The sequence below is a fragment of the Tetrao urogallus genome (genome assembly GCF_951394365.1).
Source record: "Tetrao urogallus genome assembly, chromosome: 5".
NCBI classification, from domain to species: Eukaryota; Metazoa; Chordata; class Aves; order Galliformes; family Phasianidae; genus Tetrao; species Tetrao urogallus.
In genome coordinates this window covers 9,037,844-9,060,803 of record NC_136818.1, presented here as the reverse complement: position 1 = coordinate 9,060,803, position 22,960 = coordinate 9,037,844, and the positions used below count along the sequence as shown (strand labels likewise).

Sequence of the window (22,960 nt, the reverse complement as noted above, 5' to 3'; positions counted from 1 at the left end):
CACAAACCAAGCTTCCTACAACTAAGAAACGTGGACCTCTCCAAAGCAGGAATCTGCTTCTACTTCTACGCATTCTGCAAGGTCTATAAAGTACGGTGTTAACAGCTTCACTTAATCCAAGATAACACTTAAAATTTGGAACTGGTATTTTCTCTTTTCTGAAACACACTAACGAGGTTAATCCTGGATGCTGCAGTACTTTCATTCAACAAAAACTGAGGTTAGACAAATAAGAGCATTTCATCTGATTATCAACTCTTCCTTTGTAAAGGCATATTACTTTACTTCCAATTAGGCTTTCATTGTATTTGACTTAATTCTAATATATAAATGCAATTAAGAATTCTGTTACACGTGTCGACTTCACCAAACAGGAGAAATGTCTCTCATCAAAATACTGGCAGACCCTTTTCTGATAACCTGTTTGCTCAAAAGAAGTCTCAATGGAAACATATTCATAGCCTCAGTGAACCTACACTTCAAGCAGGAAAGGCACACCAGCTCAAGTTACCGAGAGTAAGAGCTCAGCAATTCTTCAGCATCTTGCATTTCTACAAGGAAACAGACTAACATTTCTAACCTTAAACCAGAAATTAAAGCAAAGTTCCATATCATGTTCCATATCATGACTGCATGAAAAATGCAGGACAAAATTATATTTGTAAAGCCCACATCTTTGGAAGATATTAGCCAGGAAAAGAGAAACCAGATACACTGATAAAACAGGCTTAATGAGCTTACAGGCAACACAATGAAACCATCAATAGATTGTGTCGAGAATCTCATTTTCCAGGCTCTGGAAAATACATCGATAGAAGAGACCTCTAGCGATTCAAATTCCTGGAAAACATCATCTTAACTGCTGTATCAAGCAATACTAAGTCTCCTGGTTAAGCCAAGTACTGCTACAAAATACTACAGAAAAGCTTTCTCACTAGAAAGTAATATATGCAGCAGCTATCAGGAAATACAATTATCAAGTTTAACATAAGATTCCAATTTCTGAGATCGGCCCACAGGAGATTCCAAACCCTGTGGATAGGAAGCTGACATGCTGGCCCAGTTCAGCTGAGATGATTCCTGCTGGCGAGACGCCCCGTCTGCAGAGCCAAAATGCGCTCGTAGGTGAACTTCAGCAGAATGTCTCAGCAGCCAAGGGTTACACTTCCTATAAACATTTCTAGTTGGAAGAAGCTTCAGTGAGTAAGTCATCCACAGCAGAGGTGACTACTTGCAGATATAAGAAAGCTTATTTTTCAAGACAGTACATCCAGCCTTATCAGGAAGGCTGAATCACTTCCAAAATTGAAACCAGCAGCTGGAAAATCTTCCCCAGAGGCTGCAAGTCTAAGGGATGCCATTTGAGTCCACGCTGCTAAGTACAGTGCAGAACATCTTCACAGTCTGTATCACCTGTCCTCCTAAAGAAGAGGAGAAAGAAGTATTCTGCACATTTTTGAACCTTTCAGGGCAGTTACCCAAAGTGCTTTCATTCAGTTCAGTCAGACCGCAGGGGAGAAAGTTCTGGACAGGACTGGGGACTAAGAACCCTAGTGCCCAACCTTGGCATCTTTGTTAGATTACACAGAACTAACATCCAGATTAAACAGCCATTGTGGACATCCAGATATTGGATCCATGCTTTCCATTGAAAGAACTTCAGTGGAACGTCTCTGCTCTACAGACAAAGCGAGGGCAGCTAGATAGAGGCAGACAGACCTCTGAAATCCACTGCTTGCTTCTATAAAAGAATTCAGGAGATTGAGGATAACTTTAAAAATAAGCAGCAAACCAAACTCACCAATACAAAAAACTCATACAGCTCACTAATACACAGAGAAATGAGTTCAAATGACAGGTAGATGCTTATTTCATTGCACTGGCTATTGCTGGAAAGGGAGGAGAGCATGAATCTGCATTAGAACCCTTCCTGATGTCTTAGGCACCATTCTAAAAACCTACTTAGTTTTCTACACTTGCTTTTTGATTCAAGAGAGAGGCAAAACATTTTATCTATCCACTCTGTAACATATTACACACAACACATCCTATCTTCTGCTGCTTTGCACGCAGCATTTATAAGATACTCCTACTAGATAACTACATTACATACAGAAAAGTTTAAAATAAAAGTTTTCCTTTCTTTTAAGCTATCACTCAATGCAAGAAAAATGATGTTAAAAGACAAAAGCCGTCCTTCTACCTGGTGGCTCAAAGTCAATCACAATTTCACGAGAAGGAAAGTTTGACAAGAGAAAATGCATTTAAAAAATTGTATTGTCTTTCCAGGGTGCTGGATGTGTCCAAAAGTAGCTGAAGGAAAATTCTCCTTAAAGTCCACAGAGTAAGAAAGCAGTGTGCACGTTATGTTTTGGTGTGTATGCACAGCAAAGCAGATTTAATCAACAAGTCAATCTGCCTACACACTCACTGCCAAACACAGCAATATCTCCAAGGGCTCCCATGAGAGCACTTAAGCCATAATTTAAGGTTTTCTGCGTACAGGATGTTTTAAATGAAGTCCCTGAGGTACAGATTAAAGAAAGAAGTATTTTTCATGAAAACAGTAGTGATATTAAAAACTGAAATTCTATCTCAAAATTGAAGATATACTAATTTAAGAGACAGCACAAGGAATAGATTATCTGTGTTAGCACACCACTTCATTTCTCAAAATAAGAAAAACACACCTGTAAGACATTTCCAGAATGTAAAGGTATCAGAACCAGAATGAGAAGGTATCAGATCTCCAAGGCTGGGAGCTGTAGAGCTCCAGACTCTGAGACAACAACAGCCTCCTTGAGCTCTTTCCAGCTCCATTTTCTTCTTTTGACTTAGGCAAAAACTCATGACTGCAGCGCAACATCAGCATTCAGAGAAGCATCAAAGTGCTGAAAAACACTTTGAAGCATACACCAGACCTGGTAGCAGATCTAACCCAAACCTTGAACAGCACTGCACTTAAGTGTGACTTAATTTAATAAGGGAGTGAAGAAATGTTCCAAACCTCTGGCTCTCCAAGTCCCAGCTATTTGTCTTACCATGTATCAGCCACCCCATATTAACATGACTGCAGTAAACACTATATGGTGCAAACCAGAAGCCCAGCTCACCTTTCCACTCCTGCTCTTACCATCTGCTTTGAGGTAAGATGTGATAAGCCAGAAGGCAGCAGCATCTCATGTTCACAGGAAGCAGAAGCATCAAGCCAAGACAGAAAAGCATTTTAGTCCTCCAGTTTGCATGCAAGGATGAGATGGAGATAGGAGATGATGCAGTTGACAGTAGAAAGTGCTGAGCACTAAGGAACACCACTAGTCTGCTTTCACTCCTGAAACATCCCTAATCTGATCCTTGATGTAAACAAAGAACAAGAAAAGCAGCTCTTTCTTATGATCACCAAAACAGCAACTGAATAAATTACTACACCACAGTTAACATCTTCTCTGCCTCTGGAATCACGTTTGCTAACAGAAATAGGAAGCAAGAGAGAGGGAGACAAAAGATCACAATCCCCTTGTCACCATTCAGTGCAGCTGCAAGAACTTCTATTCCAAAACATCCTTAACCAAGAGGTTCCATTTTAGCCAAAATAAACCCTTAGTGGAGGATAGTTTCTCACTTTTCCTAATGAATTTTCCATCAAGATTTTTTTAACAGGTATTTTTATATATGTATATATTTGACCACTGGAATCTTTGTAATGCTACCACAGAGATTACGTACTTACTGGAAACTTGGTAAGTGAAAACTAAGCTCTTCAGTGTCTTCTGATTAAGATAGATATCTACATGGCTGGCCAAATGCAGAATTTGAGCACAAAAACATTGAAATGAGAGTGGGGGTATTTAAAATTAGCCTTACAACCCCATGCCAAAAAAAACCAAATTATTTTTAAAGCCTAAAAAACCAAACTGCTACTTCATGACTTATTAGAAACAGAGAAATTGGAACATCTTGACACAACTCTGTGCACAAAAGCGTCTAAGGTCACTAAGACAAAACACAAACCTATCTGTAAGTAATGTCTACAGTGTTGAAGGATGGAAGAAAGTCAGGCTAATCCAGACTCCAGACTGGTGGTTGTAGGTTGGAATAAAAACCTTAAAAGGCTTTTGTAAGTGTGAAAATGAGTCGATACAGACAGCAAAGAAGCAAAAGTAGTCTCAAATAATCTGTAACAGTAGTTGTTCACTACATTCATAAGTGCAATTAATGGTAAAGAGGCAAGAATCTTCGCACTACCATCTTAAAATTAACTGAAGGCGTGTTGGAATGGATAGCTTGTAAAAAGGTGCGATACATTCTAGAGCACTGGCAAAGAAAAATTTTAATTTTTTTATTCCCAATTAGCCAAGGGTCATTATTATCCACTGGATACCAGATACACCAGGAAGTGCATCTCCAAACATTTCACAAGAGAAACAGTATACCTTAAGATGTTTGGATGTGAGAGTCTATTCATAAGTTGAACCTCTTTCAGCATGTTCGCTCTGTTGCTGTTCAGCGTGTTCATCTTCAAAGCCATTACCTGGTCTGAAGTTCTGTGTCTTACCTACAGGATACAAGCAAAAAGCAGTAAGGACATATCCTAGTAACATGAAACAAGGCTGAAAAACCAGTAAAGTTGTAGAACAGGTTAAATATACTTTATGACAACTGACTTGATGTATATTCTGATTTCTCTCATCTTTATCACACAATTACTTTCAATAGGCACAGCATCCAAATGAAGGAAGGCGTTTTACACTTCCCATGCAACTGATGATCAAGTTTGAGAAGCTGAAAAAAAATTATCAGCTTCTGGGTACAAGTGAAAGTAGTCACTTATTTGTTCAGGGAGATAAAGCTCCCTACTCTGAGTCTATGAAACTCAATTGCTTTTCACTCACCCCTCTTCCTTTCCCAGGGCAGTGGTTGGTTTTAAGGATCCACAGAATGTGTTATGAGAGGCCCTGCATTATACAGCCATGGGCAAATTTCACAGGCAGCCCAGGTTTCCTTTTTGACTAGAGGCACAAGCCTGATGATACGCTTAACAGAGATAAAGCATTTGTTCAAATTCACACTGCGAAGCAGAGTTACAACAAGAACAGCTGAACTCCAGACAAGTGGAAATAAGAAGAAAGCTGGACATCCCTTCCAGCAATGATGCCCACTAGTATGCTGAAGGCATCAGGTGATACCTATTTTCAGGTTTCATTTGCCCACGGTCTACAAGAACAAGAGGAGCATTTCGCCTAAACAAGAAGCACAAATTCAGCACAGGGAAGTACTGGAGGGAACGGTGTCATGTTTTAGATGTGTGTCTGTCTTAATGCTTGAGATACCTGCCTACTCCCCATCCTAGTGAGAAGTGCAGGGCAGTATGGGAAGCAGTGCAGCTAAGAGTGGCAAACATCATCAGACTGAGCAAGTTGAAAAATAGCTCTCAGGCATTTTCTCCTGCTCCTCCCCTGCCCATGCATGAGCTTCTCAATTGGCTAACTCACACTCACTCAGTAATGCCGCTGTGAAAAGGATTAGAGAAAGGAGATGGAGAAGGGTGTAGAGACACCATGGATAGCAGAAACTAGCAGTAAGTTGGTGAGCTGAAACTTCTCTTTTCAGTGGTAATATTGGCTTTAAAAACAAACAAACAAACCTGGTCAAACTACAGCTTTGGTGTTATAACAAGATAATCCAGAGTTGCTCCACGTTTAACCTGTTTTGCCTGTTTGGCATGCTTATTACTTTTAAGTGGGATGATTGCATGTTAAGTTGACGAGGTTTACTGTTACTTGCCAGGTTTCCTGTGTCTATTGTCTGCTTTCATTAACTCCTAATTTTAGGCAGCTTTTGCATACCTAGCCAATTTGAATGAACAAGCTGAGATGGACAAGTCTATTTCCATATGCATGTATTTTTAAATATGTATTTTATTTAGATTTCAGTTTTATTTGTGTCAACTCTTTGGCTGGGGAGCGAAAATTAAGAAAAGCTTTCATAGATTTAAGGGAAATTTGTTCTACCAATGCAAATTAAGAATAAGAACAATTTTAAAACTTTCCATCTATATATAACAGCACAAGAAACACTTCCTCTGGGAGAAGGGTGAGGAATCCTGGGTGTTATGGTGGAGTCATTTGGGCTTTACAAGGAATGGCAAAGAATTTGAAGCTTAAGACATACAGGCAAAGACCTATTCTCAACAGAAATCAGCTTTCCACTGACACAGAAGCTTCAAGGTCTGCCAACAGGGAAGGAACAGAGATAGAAGGTGAGCAGAAACTTGGATGAAATACCATCCTGAGCAGTACTGGCTCGTCATTAACTCTGCTACCTTTTGGCCATTTATCTAATTCACTTCGCTCCACGCCAAAATTTCAAGTTCTTTTGCCTCAGCTTTTAGGTAAAATTAGAGACCCACCATAGGACCTTTTTCCTTGTTCTTCGCCTTTTCCTTGTTCTGGTCTCTATTCTTGAGCTATGTAAACTTCTGAAGGCGTTTTTGAAGCAACTATCCTGTGTGCTTCCTGGATTTTCAGGTCTGACAGGCAAAAGGAAGAGGTTAACAACTACTTCTCAAAGGTTGGACTGCCCACAGTACTAACTCCATGAACAGAAAGAAATGAGCAGTCTTTGCAAAGAATATTTCTCATCCTCCATTTCAGGATATTCCTGCAATCTCTTTGAAAGGCTGCCGTGGGTTGTGCGGTGGGCTTTGGGGCCTTTTTGTTTTGTAAAATCCACTTGATCACAGTTAGAAATAGCTCAATTTCTAGCATCTGGGCATGTTAACAGGTGTCTAAAAGGCACCTGGCACTGTGCTGCTTTCTGTTTCAATTAAGGGGACACTGTAAGCTAATACCAGTCATTTTATTTGAGCTTCTGTTTACTGTTCTGATGTTGGAGGACATATTCTCCCTGAATCTGATAGAACAGCAGATTACCAAATCAAACCAAAGCAGAGGTGAGAGGACAGGGACTCGTTCTCACACAAGAGAACGAGTTAAGAGTTGAGTTAGGAGGGAAAAGCAGAACTGAAGCCTGAAAGTCATCTTCTCAAGAGGTAAGTAACCAATATTGAGAATAAAGACCAGATATTAGCCTATATATTACAAAACACAATACCAGTCACTTAGAGTATACATAAAGCTAATTGTGGCCTGTCCTCTGAAGCATTGTTGACAAAAAGCATTTCCACAGTAAGAATGGACTGCCAAGAGGGAACAGACGGGTCCTGCTTTCAAGGTCTCAGTCAAGCTCCAGACCATCTGAGCTGTCAGCTCTTCCTTACAGCCACAGCTATCAGTTACACACCTTGTGCACCTACTTAGCTGTCATTCACAGCCTAAACTGAACTGGGCTCTGTGCTGGTATTCCTTGCCAAAACTCTGCCTTTCTGAACTTTCTCTGCTTTTCTAAACCTTTATCTCCTTTCAGGCTACTAATGCGCACATAAGACAACAGCTCCAGAAGCTAACAGTAGATTTTAGAAATATTATTGATCAAAAGCAGTATTTGCTTATAGGACATTTTGCCTCAGCACATGCCCATATGCTCAAGATATAAACAAGGATCCCTAGCAGATGGCTATGAAACTACCGAAGCTGTTGACGTAGTTATTAATTAGAGTTCCTTGCATATGAGATCAAGTAACCTTTCAGTGATGTCTGGCTGATCAGGTCTGTGCTTGGAAATATTTTGACAATCCTACAGCTGCCTTCCCATGCTGCTTTGCACACTCTTCTGACTCTCAGTCTGCTTACCTATGTGTCTCTAACTCAGAGGTCACAGTAACCAGATATTGCCTCCCTGTTTTATTGCTGGCAGGCAGTTAAAGTGTCCCTTTGCACTCTGGTTCTTCTAGGATCAAAGTACTTTGTAAGTGCTTTGACCTGGCTACGGCTAGCTGCACGGCCTGCCTGGCCGGGGTCTTCAGACCATGCTCTGGTCCCAGACCTCCTTACCTACTGAAATAAGAGGTATGCAGTGAAGTGATGGAACCAGGCACAGAAACAGTAAATATTTGAAAGAAAACTTGTAACAGCAATTGAGGGGAGCTCACTTTCAAAATAACTAGCCAATATGTAAACATTGTGCTCAGCTCATACAAGAAATGGCCATGAAAATTGCTGCTTTTAATTTTTAACTTACTGCTTGCAAAAGTTTTTTGTTTGTTTTATTATTGAAAGACTAAATATCACTTAGATAACTGTTTATTTGGTCATAGGTATGCCATAGCTTCCTAAATATCCAAACATTAATTCTACTGTTTGCCTGTACTGAAGATGAAGGGGAAGACTGACGTGATTTCATCTTCCACACGGCCCATCTAATCTTTACTATTAACTGCACCTTTCCAGGTGTCCTTAAAAAGAGCATTTGAAGGACACTGATGTTACAGATCTGCCAATATAGCTTTCAGCTTTGCCTTTAGTTTTTCATTGTATTTTCATTGTGTTCCAGCCATGGAACATTGATTTCAAAGTAATTTGTTGTGGTTATCTTTCAAAACTGCACAGGGTTGGGGTCAGCTGCATTCTGTTCAAGTCTCACAGTCAAGCCATCAAGTCCCCATGCTCACATGGACATATATTCATACCCTGGGGATGAATATCTTAAAAGAATGCCTAAACTCTGATTGAAGAAAGCTCCCTTTAATTAAGGAGACAAACTTGTTCCTCCGGTTGTAAATCCAGTTCTACAAACTGTTCATCTCAAATGTTTTTCTAAGCACTAAAAGTGCCCCATATTCAGATGCACACATCCTCAGTGGTGAAGCTGATATCGCATCAAAAGTGCCACGTCACTAGGAAAATCACTAGTGACTAATGGAAGCTTAAAGAAATACATCGATGCAGATAACATTAAGCTGCTACCTTGATGCTGAGGAGTGAGTCTGAGTTGGGGTTGTTTTGGGAGCAGTAGTGTATATAATGTCACTACACTGACTTGTAGCAAGAGAGAAACATGCCAATCCTAACAAAGCCTTGCCAAACAAAACCAGTCAACGTGTGTTACAAGAGCTTGCACACGGGTTCAGAAGATACATGGGAAATTTTTCAACCCCCCAAAAGATCAATACATTTTAAAAGCTTGACAGTAATTGTGATACACTAATTTCTGTTGCATTAAATAAAAAAAAATTAAAAAAATAAAAAAAAAAAACACCACAGTGAGAAATACAAAAAACGTTGGAGCTTTTATCATTTCTCTTTAGTGCAAAGGTATGGCATTGGTCATAAGGCAAAGATCCAACTTTAGTAACTTCTAACGTCACCAATGTAGCAAAGTAACACATTCAGCTACTACAGCATATTCCACACCTACCACCAGTCTCCAGTTTTCTGCAAAAACCCCTATAATTAGTAAGCAGTACAGTTGTTACTTTAGAAACCCATTTGCGTGTGCCAAAAAAAACTCATTTTTCTTTTGCATTTTGTTTTTCTTCATTGCCCTCTGTAATGTAGAACCAGGGCCCAGAATACAGCAGCCATTTATTTTAAACAAACCATTCTCCGATAGGAATCTGCGCACAGCTCTGCCACCAACTTGATCTCCATTAAATCAAAGGCAAAAAGAGACCACAGTCTTATTTTGAGAGAAAGCACAAATGAATCAGAGGACCATTGTTCCACTGCTTGAGATCAGATATAAACAGGCACAGCCAGGGTGGGGAAGTTGACTTCTTTTGTTGCCAGTTCAGAAGAACGTAACCCTGTAAAATTCCCTCTGCAATACAGAAGGCTCAAAGCAGACCCACCACTTAAGGGCTGGATAACAAAACGCAGCAGAGCCTCGTACTTTTTGTTATGGCACAAGCTGAGGGTACAGCCCAGGTGTGTACTTTATACCCAAGCACAAAGTCACAGTCAGAAAAGGAAAACATTGAGCCAGAATTACAAAACTGAGCACTACTCTTCATTCTCACTGGGAGCTGTTCATGAGCTCTGAGTAGCCCTGAGCAGGCTCCTTCAGTTCCAAGCATCTGCTCTCTAAGTCTATAAAATGGAGGCGATAACACTATTTATCAGTCATGGAAATCTGACATCTGCAAATGACTACTGTGACCCAAAGATACACAATGCAGTACCCTACCTGTGTCCTTACTTCCTTTTTTTTTTTTTTTTTTTTTTTTTTTTTTAATATTTACAGTTAAATATTTCCAGTGTTACCATGCTTTTATCCTGTGTGAAAGACTGATAATTACATAACCTGCAGATGCTTTAAGCAAAATACTCCAGGTTGACTTTTCCTATCATCTTCAGTCTTTTACTAATGTACTAACACAGGGTGGCACTAAGCATGGAACCCCACACCATATCACTGATGCCATTATAACTATTCACCACACAGACACGATGGCTTTGTTTTTAAAATCTGTATGGCAGCCTTGAGAGATCTGTTTTGGTCAGAAACAATTTCCTTACGTTTCCTTCATAAATCTGTCAAATAAACGTTACTCATGCACGAGGGAGGAAATCAACCTCCCCTTTGTGCAGAGCCCACTGGCACAAAAGCTGTTGCTACCATAATTAGTTAGCAGTATGGAGGAGCTGCATTTTGCCTACATGGAAGTTACTGTGTTACACACATGGTCTGCTATGGGTCGGTTAACAAAGCAACACTTCTCCACATTGATTTCTCAAAGGAAAGTTCCACAGCTCTGTCCTCTCTTCAACCCTTAATCCCTTCCAGTAAAACCAGCATCCAGAAGGTGCCAAAGCACTGCAGCGGCGCCACTGCAGCACCAAACAGAGGAACAAGGACAGGAGAAGGCAGTCTCTCCAATTTGGACATGGCCTCAGCACCCACTGGAAGAAAGACATTTTGGATGCTCCTCATACAGAACAGCTGGAGCAGCAGACTAACCATATCACAGAGGTCTCGATTTCCTTTCTTTAACTCCAGTGGCTATTAAGGAGCTGCAAAGAAGCATTCCCCAGTGATCTGAGGCTGTGAACAATACACCTGTCCTGTTATTGCTATGAATATAACCATTTGCATTTCTCATCTTTAAATTTCAAATTACTCAGCGGCACAGACATGCTCTACAATCACAGCCTCTGACAAAAGCAGTGACAATTGTCACTGAAATACATTTAACTCTACCCCACCCAATGCTGAGTGTGTTCACAGAGGTGTGCCACAACGATCTTCAGGGATGTATTCTGTTCTCCAGGCTCAGTCGTGTTCATGCCAACACCGTTATTTGAAGAACAGTAAATCGGCACCTGTCGCTCAGTATCAGCAATGAATGAGCTTACACAAATGTGCATGTTTGCCAGCTGGCAAAACAGAAAATCCTGGAGCTGCCAACCCTGCACATCTCTATCCAGAACAGAAAACTAAGCAGACCTTTTAACTGCGCTTGAGAAATTATTATGGAAAATGAGACAGAAAAACCACAGACGTTCCTGTGCCAAGGGAATCTTGCCACCTGCTTTGCCCCTGGGAAACTGCACAGTGATACTCAGATAGGCACAGTTTCTCTTCCAGAAGAGAAGAAAGGGCCCAAAGGACCCGGAACAACAGAAGGCACTGTACCGCACACAAAATCCAGCCAGAGGTTACCTGTTATTTCAAGGCCCCACTTGTCACAGTATTAGAGTGCTTTTCTTACTGATTTGCAAGCATCCTCTGCTTACCTCAGCCATTTAGCATACCAGCTGCTCAATGGGAGTTAGAGGAGGCCACGTTTCTAAACAAGTGATAAGGACGTTTTGAAATGGAAAATTTTACATCATCTTCTTTTCTGATAGAGTATTCTTTCAGTATTTCAGCATCACGCTTATTCAACTCAGATTGCTCTGGCTTCTTACTAAAGAAGCAAATCTTTCACTTTCAAAGTATATTGACAGTTCTGCAGTATTTTTCAGTGATTCTTCTCTTCAGTGGAGAAGCTAGCTGACCAAACCAGGTGAAGTGAAATGCACAGCATGCAAAACCCTTTTTAGCTTGTTTTGTTAATTTTAGATCTTACTTAGAGTGATGTCTGTGAGACTGCAGGCAACAATAAAATCTAGAAATTGTGTTTCTGTATTTTTTCTTTCAGTTTTTGCAACACCACTACAACAGGCAAGGTTTGCAGAAGAGCTACTTACCTGGTGACAGCTTTTAAGTCAGTCCCAGAGTTTCCTCAACCGATGCTATGTGATAATTGCTACATACACAGCCAGCCACAAAATAAATCAAAGCAGGACTTATGTCAGATAAGTCAAATATGAATTAGTTCTCCATTCTACACTGTCTTTCAAAGCAATTTCAATTCCAAAAGATGTGGGAGCATAAGTGCCTCGCGAGCGTGGCAGGTAGTTCTGAATTTAATGACACTCACATCTGACTGGGGATGAAAGCTCATGAGAATTTTATAATCCTGAGGGAATAATTACACCAAAGAGGTTTTTAAGTCATAGTAACGATCCACCAGAGTAAGGCCTATGTGCTAAAAGCACTGCCTAATTGAGTGAGGAGGACGAGGATGACAGCATCTTGGCACCTAAATAATCAAAAAGTCACTAGGAAGAAAAGGGAACTGATTGTCTGAAGGGTTGCCATACAAGGCATCTTGGCAGTTGCTAAAAGGTTTCCAAAAGGCTGATCCACACAGCATGAGACAAGTAATCCTGCTTAGTATTTATGCCTCATCTCTGTTCCAGAATGGTGCTTCTTCCTATTCCTGACAAATATCAGAGTAAAAAGAGATTAGAGCCACTTAGCTGACATAACTCAATGGCTTGGGGTTTTCAAGTTACTCTAGCCATCTTGGCCAGTTCATGTAATACAGAGTGACTATTCCAAGCTAACAATTAATGATGGTTTTTAAACACCATAGTTTCACATAAGAGGCCTTCAGCCCCACATTTTTTGCTTCTGCCATTTTCAATGAGGTGAAAGTAGTTGTCAAAAAGGGAAGATTTTAAGCTTAAAATTAATTTCCCTTGAAAAAAAAGAAGACCATAATGCATGTGTGGAGACAAGATCCACTGCCAGTCACAGCACCAAATCGCCCTGGGAGGAAAGAACACTGCAATGTCTCTATTCAACAGTAAGAGAAGGGAAGAATAAATTGAGAAGTGGAACAACACATCACACTTAGCTGAAGGAAGGCACTCACTGCACAAATGGATGTCACTTAAAAACTTACTAGATATATTCCCCATGCCTACAAAACCAAGGGTAACCAATAGGTTGAGTTTCCTGCTCACTACCCTACTTCTATACTCACTCCCTAATCCATTTGGACTTCTGGCACTATGGCACAAACAGAACCTGACGTAATAATGCCAACCTCAGGGAGAACCAGCAGCCACACTCTCCTGTTCATATAAACTGGCATTCCCTTCTCTACATCCTCACTTATAAAATGATTCAAACAGCTCCTTTCCTCCTTCCACATATCCACAGACGTTTCAGCCTTGGAAGAATGCTTCTGTTGACATGATAAACCATTAAAAGCCACAGGAAAACTGAGCCCTCTGTCAGTAAGGGGTTGCTTTTAGAGCCAATAAGCAAATAGACATGACCAGCTGTAGAAACAACCAAAACTGGAAAGTTCTAGCTATAAAAGCACAGTTTAATAATAAATAATAATAAAAAGAAAATCACATCTTGGCTACATCAAAGAATCTCCAATAATGGAAGTTTAAAGGACAGACTGAAAATATCTGCCAAAAACAGATCTCACATTCCTAAGCCTGGCTCAGCTAAGGAGGCTACAGTAGTTCTTACAAATGTAAAGCTGAAATGGGATGTTATTTTAAAATTTGGTGATGAGATTTAAGGTCATTGCATAAAATTACACTAATTTTACAGCAGCTGTATGCAAACATAAACACACGGACTTCTGTAAGACATCTGACTTCATGCCATAACAGACCATAACTAGGTTAAGAACTGACCAGTGACAGCTCAAGACAGAATTATGCATGACAAAGCAGCATGAAAGAGAAATTTCTGCTGAGGCTCCAGAGGAACAGAGCTAGGCCTGGTGTTACTCAGTGTTCTGCTGTGCTCACTTCCAGCTCACTGATCCCAGTTACCACTCAGAAAAGCTCAAAGTCTGTTGCATATGCTCTCATTATTTCTCTACGTAGGGAAGGCCATGCTGTACCTGAGGAACATCAGAGCCAAAATTAACACATCCAAATGAAAAACTTCACTGTAAACAGAGATTTTATCTACAGGAGACATACCTCCTGCAAGCAGCAATGTGACAATGTATTTAGGAGTCCCACTGAGCAAAAAATGCAACATAAATTGTGTTACAGTAACAAGTGGTGCTTAATGCAGAAAGAGCATGGCAAAGCAAAAAGAGAGTTCTTACAAGTCACTGTTAAGAACAAAACTGGGATGCTGCAAGTTGGGGCGTCTGCTTTAAAAACATAAAGATGATGGAGATGATGATGGAAAGGCTTTAACCTATACTGAAAAAGTGAGGTAGATACCAGTTATTGCCGAAGTGTAGTGGCCTTAAGATCATCTAATATCCCTTCCAAGCTTTAACTGCTTGAAAAGTTCATAATGCATTTATTTTCAAGCATCTAGTAAGATACAATGGGCAAAGTCTAACATGATCAACATGAGTATCTATTTTCAAGATAGACTTTCTGTCAAATGGCCTGTATAGTCTCATAGCCCTTCTGCCTGAAGCCCTACGAGTTATTCTGTCACTCACTCTCTTGCACAGTTCTTTCTCTGCATTGTTTATTTTAGATAGCAAGTACTGTCATACTTAGTTCAAAGGCCAAAAGAGGAAAGGGATTACTGCTCAGCATCAAGCATTTCTGCACTAGACTCCTCAAAGCCCACGAAGTTACAGGCAGGGAGAAATATTAATCAAGAGAAGTGGTAACGAAGTCATAAGGTACAAAAAGAGACAACTCTGAATCGCAGAATCATAGGATGGCCCAGGTTGAAAAGGACCATAATGATAACCTAGCTCCAATCCCCCTGCAGGGTCGCCAACCACCAGCCCTCTTGGCTTCTACAAAATTAAACGCACAGTTCAAAGCAGCCAGGATTGCAGCCCAGTCGACCTGGGCTCTGGCCCCAGCTCTGCCTCAACGCTCGTGTCAGAACACGTTCTCCAACAAAACGATTCTCCCTGTTCTACGCCCAGCTCCCAGCTGTGGGATGGGGGAGCTTCGAATAGTTGCACTCATCACCACAACAGCAGTGAGGCAGCCCTGCATACACAACCACCAAAACAAGTTATTTTCCTTCTGCTGAATCATCTTGTGAGGATTCTCTTCTAACAGTCAAAACCTTCAAACTCCCAGTGACCACATCTGCACAGAAACACAAACTTCCCAACGTATAAATACAACGTAGAACTTGTACAGTCCCATACTGGATTTATACTCCTTGTTTTCATAAATAATAAACAGCAAAAAACATTTTTCCTCCTTTAAAGGTCGAAGTGTCCAAGTATTTCCAGGCTCTCTCAGAAGTTCAGCTACAGAACACAGTGCCAACAAGAAACCCTTAAGAAATATGTTGGGAACTTGAATGTTTTGTACTGGCTTTGAACCAGAACATGTATTTGAATAGAGGAGGATCACAGACTTCAGTTTGACTTCTGCTCCATCATGTGTATTTTAGGATGTACCTGCCTCCTAATACAGTTTCACTACGATGTTCACCTCCCCCACAGTTACTTCTACTTCCACCAGTTCTTATTGGTCTTCCCAGCTAAGAATTAAGAAGTTCAGGACAATGGCTGATTACCGCTCACTTACAAAAAAACCCCTTTGTCTAGCTCAATTGAAGAGCAAATGTCAAGCCTATACTTGCCAATGAAAATTACAACAGGAACTCATCACTCAGCTGCTTCAAACTACACTGCTGCTGGTTTCATAGAGTTCCATTTTTCAAAACTAATTTCTACAACATTTAGCATTCAAGTGAGTTTGAATTGCTGTAATGACGGCTGACAAAAATCAAAATGCTAACTTAATATTTAATGCTGAATAAACCACAAAGCTTAATTTGTATGAGTTAAAGTGCCCTAGAAATGCAAGACGACTGCTCCTAGCACACATTACGTACACATGTTCATGCTGTAACGTATTCATAGAGAGCATTTCTATCCACTGTGAAAGATCATATTAATCAAGGAGGCTCCACAGAAATGATGGAAGGGAACAAATCAGTGAAAACAATTGTGAGTTACATAGCAAAACAGAGACCTCAAATCCCCAAAATGGGGCAAGTACTCTTTGATAAACTACCTGAGCAAACCTGATGCATGATATTCACAAAACAGGCAAATGAATAACTTAAAAAGCTCTGGAGATACAAGGGTTTTGTTTTTTTTTAATACCTGTTACCAATTTAAAAGGAAAGCCTCATTGCTTTTCTAAGTTACTCACGCAGTAAATCTAGAACTATCCTGGATTGTTCTCAAGTTCAAATGTTTACCTGGAAGCCTGCAGATCAGACTGAACTTTTACTGTGTCAAACCATGAGGCCCTCCTTCCTGGAAGCACATCAAGGTTCTTGAAAGAAACCTGATCAGCTCAGTGAGATTAATGAAAGAGGTGGTCACGCTGATAAACTAGCAGAACAGAAACTTGCCTAAGTGAGTATGGAACCACATCTAAGACAAGGTCATAATGCGCTCTTGCCACTTTATGCCAAAACTGCAGAGAGATCTCTCTTAAATTGATCTGAAAAGTTCATTCAAATCAACATTGTTTCCCTGCAGAAGGTCTGCAGTTGTTTCTGGAAAGAACAGACACGAGATACCCAGACTACAAGCACGTCTGTAGTAATGGTGCTGATTGCAGACTTACATGAGAGGACGTCCAGCTCAGTTCTGCTGTAAGGAGAAAGGCAGGGAAAGGTGTTCTAAAGTTAGCAGACTTCTTTGTGCACACAAAGGTAAGTCAGGTATTTTTTGAGGATTTTTCCTCAATCAATAGAAGTTCTCAAACACGTTTATGTAAACCTCTGTATGTCACCACTTGTGTAAAGCAAGTGCTCCCAAAATAAGATATTCTTAATGAAATCAGTAACTGCATATCCTGGAAATTTACATTTGCTTTTAACCACCTTTTTTTCCCCCACCTACTTCTGTTTCCTAATTATTCTAATTACCTTACTTTTCTGCTGGGCATGCAGTCATCTTGCCCCAGGGTGCTTCACCACGGCGTTTCTCACAGCCATGACAGAGTATCATAGTTATTTCACCTAGGACATATGTTCACACAGCATGCAGCTGTCTGACTGCAACACCTCAATCTGAAGTCTCAACATACAAAACTTCGATGTCCCTCTTCTCTTTATTTTGAAAGAAATAAAAATTGGAGTTAGTGTAAACTGAGTTTCACGTGTCTAGCAAAAGAAAAAACAATTAACAACTTGCCTTCACACAAGAGGAGAGAGAGGTACATATGAAGATAGGAATGTCTTCTGGGAAATAAAGTAACATAACATACATTTTCTAATTCACATATCTATTCACAGCAGGAAAGCAGGATAAAAGGTTTCTTGGCTTTAATTCTTAAAGAAAAGATGACATTAAGTACCATGGAATAGACAGCATATGCAGCAGGATAGTTTTCTGGCATTTCACTGAAATGGAAACGATCTGGAGAGCGAGTTCATTTGAAGCCAGGAACTAAGACAAGGAAACAAGTGATTTCTGCAATGCCTGGAAGCCTAGAAGAAACTCAGTATCCCATTCCTCTACAATAGGCCTTACCACAATCGTCAGGACAGCACAAATACTACGAGCACTTCAAAACTGCCTTCCAATGGCCTCAATCATTTTGCAAATACTCTAACAGCAAGTCACCGACAACCTCAGACTTTCTTGCTCATAGTACACACTGCAAAATCAATCTCACATTATTTGGGTTAGAGATACAGCATAACAAGAAGCAAAGGGAACAGAGAAGAGCAGCTAACTCTACTAACTTCAGTACAATAAGTTCTGTAGTTTCAAATTCAGAAATCACTCACCGATTCAGAGGTGCATCTAGTGCTGGGAAGCAAAAGACTGGCAAAAGGAATGGGTACAATCCCACAGAGCTAAGAATCAAGGTAAACGAAAGACATCCAGACTTACACATGAGGGAATCAGTCATTTGAGTTTAATAAGGAGGTTGGGACTAGATGACCTTTAAGGTCCCACTGCACCCAAGCCGTTTCATGATTCTGTAACACGCTACACTATGGGGAACAAAAGTTAGACCAATAGTTTTGTAGCTTGAATTCCCAAATACCCTCTGCAACTCCCCAGCTAACTCGCAGGTGATGCAAAACAGCTGAGGAAGTATTTGAGAGTTGCAAATTCTTCATCACTCACTTAGCTAGAGTAATGCAAATATAGCAACGTTTGACTTCAGTGAAAGAAGTACTCTCACATGTTCTCAGCACCAAACAGGAAGCAATCAACATGGGCAGAATAACCGAACACACACCTTGAACACCTCAGAGAAGAAACCAGAGCCAATTTTCTCACACGTGAAGTCATCGAGACGGGTAAGTCTGGAAAAGGCACTTATCAGGGCTCTGTACGAAGAGGTCCAAACTCTCCCTATCTGGGATGTAGTCCCATCTCCTCCAGTGCCACCATCAAAGTCCTCAGCACGCTCCAAGCGAGGTGGAAATCCAGCTATTGAATTCCTTTTACTTCGGTCCATTTTGAAAACAAGGTTTTCTTTCGCTAAGGGAGGACTTCTCACATCTTAGGGACTTTGCTGTCTTCTCACCTCTTGTTGGGTGCTGAAATGCAAGAAATTGAGGTTATTACAAACACATCTAATGAAGTTTGATAGGACTCCAACACAATCTAACCAGTGTGAGGGAACACAGAAAAAGCAGAAGACACTCAAGTAGAGCTAAAAAAAAAGAAATACACCCCCACCCCCACAACATCATCAGAAAATACAATCCAATTAACTTTTCTTTTGGCTTCCTGAAAATACTTTATGTTCCGGCTGCAAATAAATTGATAGGTGTAGAGCTCAGATCTTTCAATGACAACAAAGGACTTTCACCCAACCATCCCCCACTCCACTTTTTTTTTTTTGGTGGTTTTTTTTTTTTTCCCCAAGTTCTGGTTGCTAAAGCAAACAACTAAGCAGAAGGAAACCCACAAACTCTTACACTCTATTCTGCTTCAACAGCAGCTGGTGACCAATGCAGTGCTATTACAAGAACTCATTTCACACAAGGGGCTGGACAAAGGATCACTAACAATAAAAAACAGATCAACTTCCAGTTGCCTTAAGGAAAACTATTAGCTGTCAATAACAGTAGCTGGAGAACCAAAACCTATTTTCCAAAGCTTCCACCTATCCATGTTCCAAGACCAATTCCTTAACTGGTAAGAACACAGATTTGTATCCACCAAGGATCAAGTCCACAAATGTATAAAACCCATCAGCAATCCTGCAACAAAAACAAAGTCTTCTTATAAGAAACTGCCAGAACAATTCTCCCCAAGCACACTTTTTAAAGCTCTATTAATTTCAGCTCAACTGAAAACACAGGAAATAAGATACATTTGCCAAAGTACAAGGGAAGAAAAAAAAAAAATAACAGTGAGGGAATTTTTTTCTCTGTAAGAGGATGATGAAGTAATCAGGATGACTGGAGCCCATCAAATCCAACTTGGACTGGCAAACCTGACAGGTGGCCTACTTTTTTTCCCCCCCTTTAAACCTTACACTCAGGAGGTTATCCATCTTTCCCACGCTGAACTGTTCACTTACAGCAACCCAGCACAGCACACACAACACCTGAAGGAAGCAGGGAGCAGACCGGGCAGCAAGCAGACTTGTATTACACAGAGGCAAGAAGCTGAGTAATACAGCTCACACACAAAGAGGCACAGGCACCAGCTGTCCCCTGAACACACAGCAGTTCTGCTACACACGTCCTACGTACCACCCATCTTTCACAGATGCTCTATGCCAGCACATCAGAAAGTCCTTCCCTGCCTTCAGAAGTAAGCTCTGTTGAGCTGCATGAAATTAATTTCAGGTTGTCCTCTCCGAAAAGGAAAAAGAAATATTTCCAAGGTGTGTGACGGCGTTTATTTCAAGTATCTTATCATTTATCTATCTAAATGAGTCAGGATGAAGGCTGTGATAAAGAGCCTTACCAGAGCCTGTTTACAAAAATGTAATCTATCCAGTCCCACGTTGTGGTATTCCTACAGCATTTTACGTGCAGAGTCCCACATGCGTGAGCTCACTGAGCTCTGCAGATGACAGCACAACGTATCTAATGTTCTGGCGTGGCTGACTGCCACTGAGAAGATCAGTTTCCAATTTCTGACCTCATATTCTTGCCCCGAGAGCCCTGAAGGTCTGGAAGTGGTACAGAAACACCATGGGAAGATCAAGTCTCATATCTCCCCAGCTGAGAAGAAATAGCCCCAAGAACCTCCTCAACTACACAGAAGATGCCCAGGAATTTCCAAAGCATACTTAAATAATTCCTTTTCATCCATACACAGTGAACTAACACTTGGTTACTCTTCAAGGAGATTAAGAATTATCTGTGGAAGGAGGACAGGCAAGAAACAACGGTGTTAACCGTTCCTTGTCTGGAACAAAGCATGCAAGTATGTTTGGAGACTGATGAAAACAGAGGAGCAAGAGTTAGTCCAGCAATGCCCAGTGTGACACCTGGTATCTGTCCTCCTACAAGGCAGGCCCTGAGGCTCGCAGACACCCCTAGAACACCCAGAGAGCCACACATCTGCACTGCAGCCCAGCAAGCAGCAACGCAGGGCAGCGAGCTTTGAGACAAAGCAACAGATCCAGAAACAAAAGGAAGAAGACTGGCGTTTTCTAACAGGAGGAAGACACCAAGTTAGGTTAGTGCTATTAAGCAGGAAGAACAGCCTAACTCTGTCTTAAGCATCCAGATACCGCGAACAAAAGCTCAGCTCTCCATTTACATCCTTTTGATTGAAATCACATGGTGAACTTTGCAAAACTCTACACAAATCTCACAGTGAAAGAAGAGATTCAAAGCACTTTGCACAACATAAACCCCAAAAGGTTTTGCCATCTGGATTCTTAAGTAACCCATTCCTTCATTTCTACCTGCCCAAGTTTGCCTTACTTCCAGACAGCTACACAAAATCCTTGGAAATTATGAGGATAGAGTCCCATTTGCCCAGCTTCCTGCCCAGGACTGCATACACAGAATTAGAGGAAAATTTCCAGTGGGCACAATTCCAAGACGGCCTCCTGTCATTTTGGCCAATTACACTAATGATCACATTCTCAGTCAAATCAACCAGGGTTTAATTGACTGTCAAGTCAGTCTGAGGTACTTTAATTTACTACCTTGTATGATTAATTAAAGTGAGCCGAGCAGAACCCAGGGCTGTCCTGCTGCAGCACGAAGCGCTGCTGGATGGACGGTTTTCTGTTTGTTTTTAAGATTGATTTAGCTGAAAGATTCCTGAGCTGTGCTCAACTCCCAGCTAAGAAATGACATGGAGCACTCTACAAACACTTCCCAATAAAGCCTCAGCTTCCAGACCACTTTTTCTGACATCCATACCCCAACAGAAACGCACAGCGCCATGCCAAGCCAAAACATTTTACAAACACAGATCCCCAGATGCATGCCTGCCCTACTCGGCCATGTTACAGGACTGAAAAAGCACAATTTTAGGCAGTTTCCTCCTCTCCAGCATTTCAACGTATTGATCTAAAGAACAAACAAAAAAAGTGAATGTTATATTAAGATCAGTTTCTGCACTGCGTGAACGCATTGGTTTTTGAACTGTAGAAATGATTATAACTACAGACGCCATTGGCAGTTATTTGGTTAGGTAGGGCTTGGCTCTCAAAACCGATGTCTGAGTTGGCAAACAGTTAAAGATGGAAACCCCAGAAAAGCACATCAAGTTCTACCCTGCACACTGGCACTGAATGAATGAGATACATCCACCAGTGCTTCCAATTTTACACTTCTTATAGGCACAAAAACGGGTCAGGCTTCTCGACTTCCACAGCACCCCTTTCACACCCCAGGGCACAACGCGAGATCCCTCCAGAAGCATTACAACTCAGTACAAACACTTTGTGCCCCCGGTATCTTCATAAGGCGCGCACACTTACACTTAAAAGCCAAACTCCAAGTTTCCTAAAAGATGGCCTTAACAACAACACCAGCCATTTTTAGACACAGAAGACTGTCGCTAGGCAGTCGGCCTGGAAAGCAATAAATCTGGTGGATGCGTGTTATTAATTTGAAAAGGTTTTCTGAAGAGCAGGATGCCAAAGCTTTGACATAAGACATTTGCCAAGAGTTAACTATTTAAACTCATCTCCAATGCAGTTTAAAACCCAGCACTACAAAAACACGGAGGAATTAGCCTGGCAAGTGCCACTTGGGAAAACAGCCTGGGGGAAACAGAAAAGGAAAAAAAGAATTCACTGCAGTAACGTGCAAATTGCAGAAAAGCTTTGAACGATCAGAAAGAACCAAATCTTCCAGCGACTGAATTGACTTTGAGGTCATTAACCTAGAGCAGAGGGGAAAAACTGCTTTGGAAAGGAAACATAAGAAATCCCATTAAACAGGTAAAGAGAAGCAAGCGTTACACAACTTTGTTCCTACGTACTCTTATCCGTTCCTCTAACAGAGGAGCAGTAACCGGGCTGGCTGTAACTTGGCCTCCAGTGTTTGGAAGCACACACAGGCAGGGCAGCTATGAGTACCGCAGCTGTGCGATGCTCAGCCCAGCTCACTCAGAAACTGCTTTGCTCAGGTAAGTCACTACACTTGAAAGAGAAAAACCCAACCTTTTCTATTTCCATTTTGTGAACATTTTGCTTTAATTGTATCTCCCCTGCTGGGAGAAATTCCCAGCTCCAGCAGGTACGTACACAGCACACAGCGGGGCTGATGCTGCTCAGAGGAGACCCGTGCTGGCCCAGGAATGGTTACACAGCCACGGGACCGGCGGCCGCAGAGCTGCGCCACGGGTTTGTAA

The 22,960-nt window shown here is 41.1% G+C and overlaps 1 protein-coding gene across 1 annotated transcript in view; it reads right to left on the bottom strand.

The window, feature by feature from the left end:
* The window catches only part of TESK2 (testis associated actin remodelling kinase 2), a gene marked incomplete at both ends in the record, with an annotated part of 57,402 nt that extends 38,767 nt beyond the window's left edge, over positions 1-18,635 (bottom strand). Inside the window, 2 exons of the mRNA XM_079536368.1 lie at positions 4,434-4,555; positions 18,414-18,635. Coding sequence (XP_079392494.1) covers positions 4,434-4,555; positions 18,414-18,635 — 344 coding nt within the window. The remainder of the gene's footprint in view (positions 1-4,433; positions 4,556-18,413) is intronic.
* Positions 18,636-22,960: the final 4,325 nt, after the last annotated feature.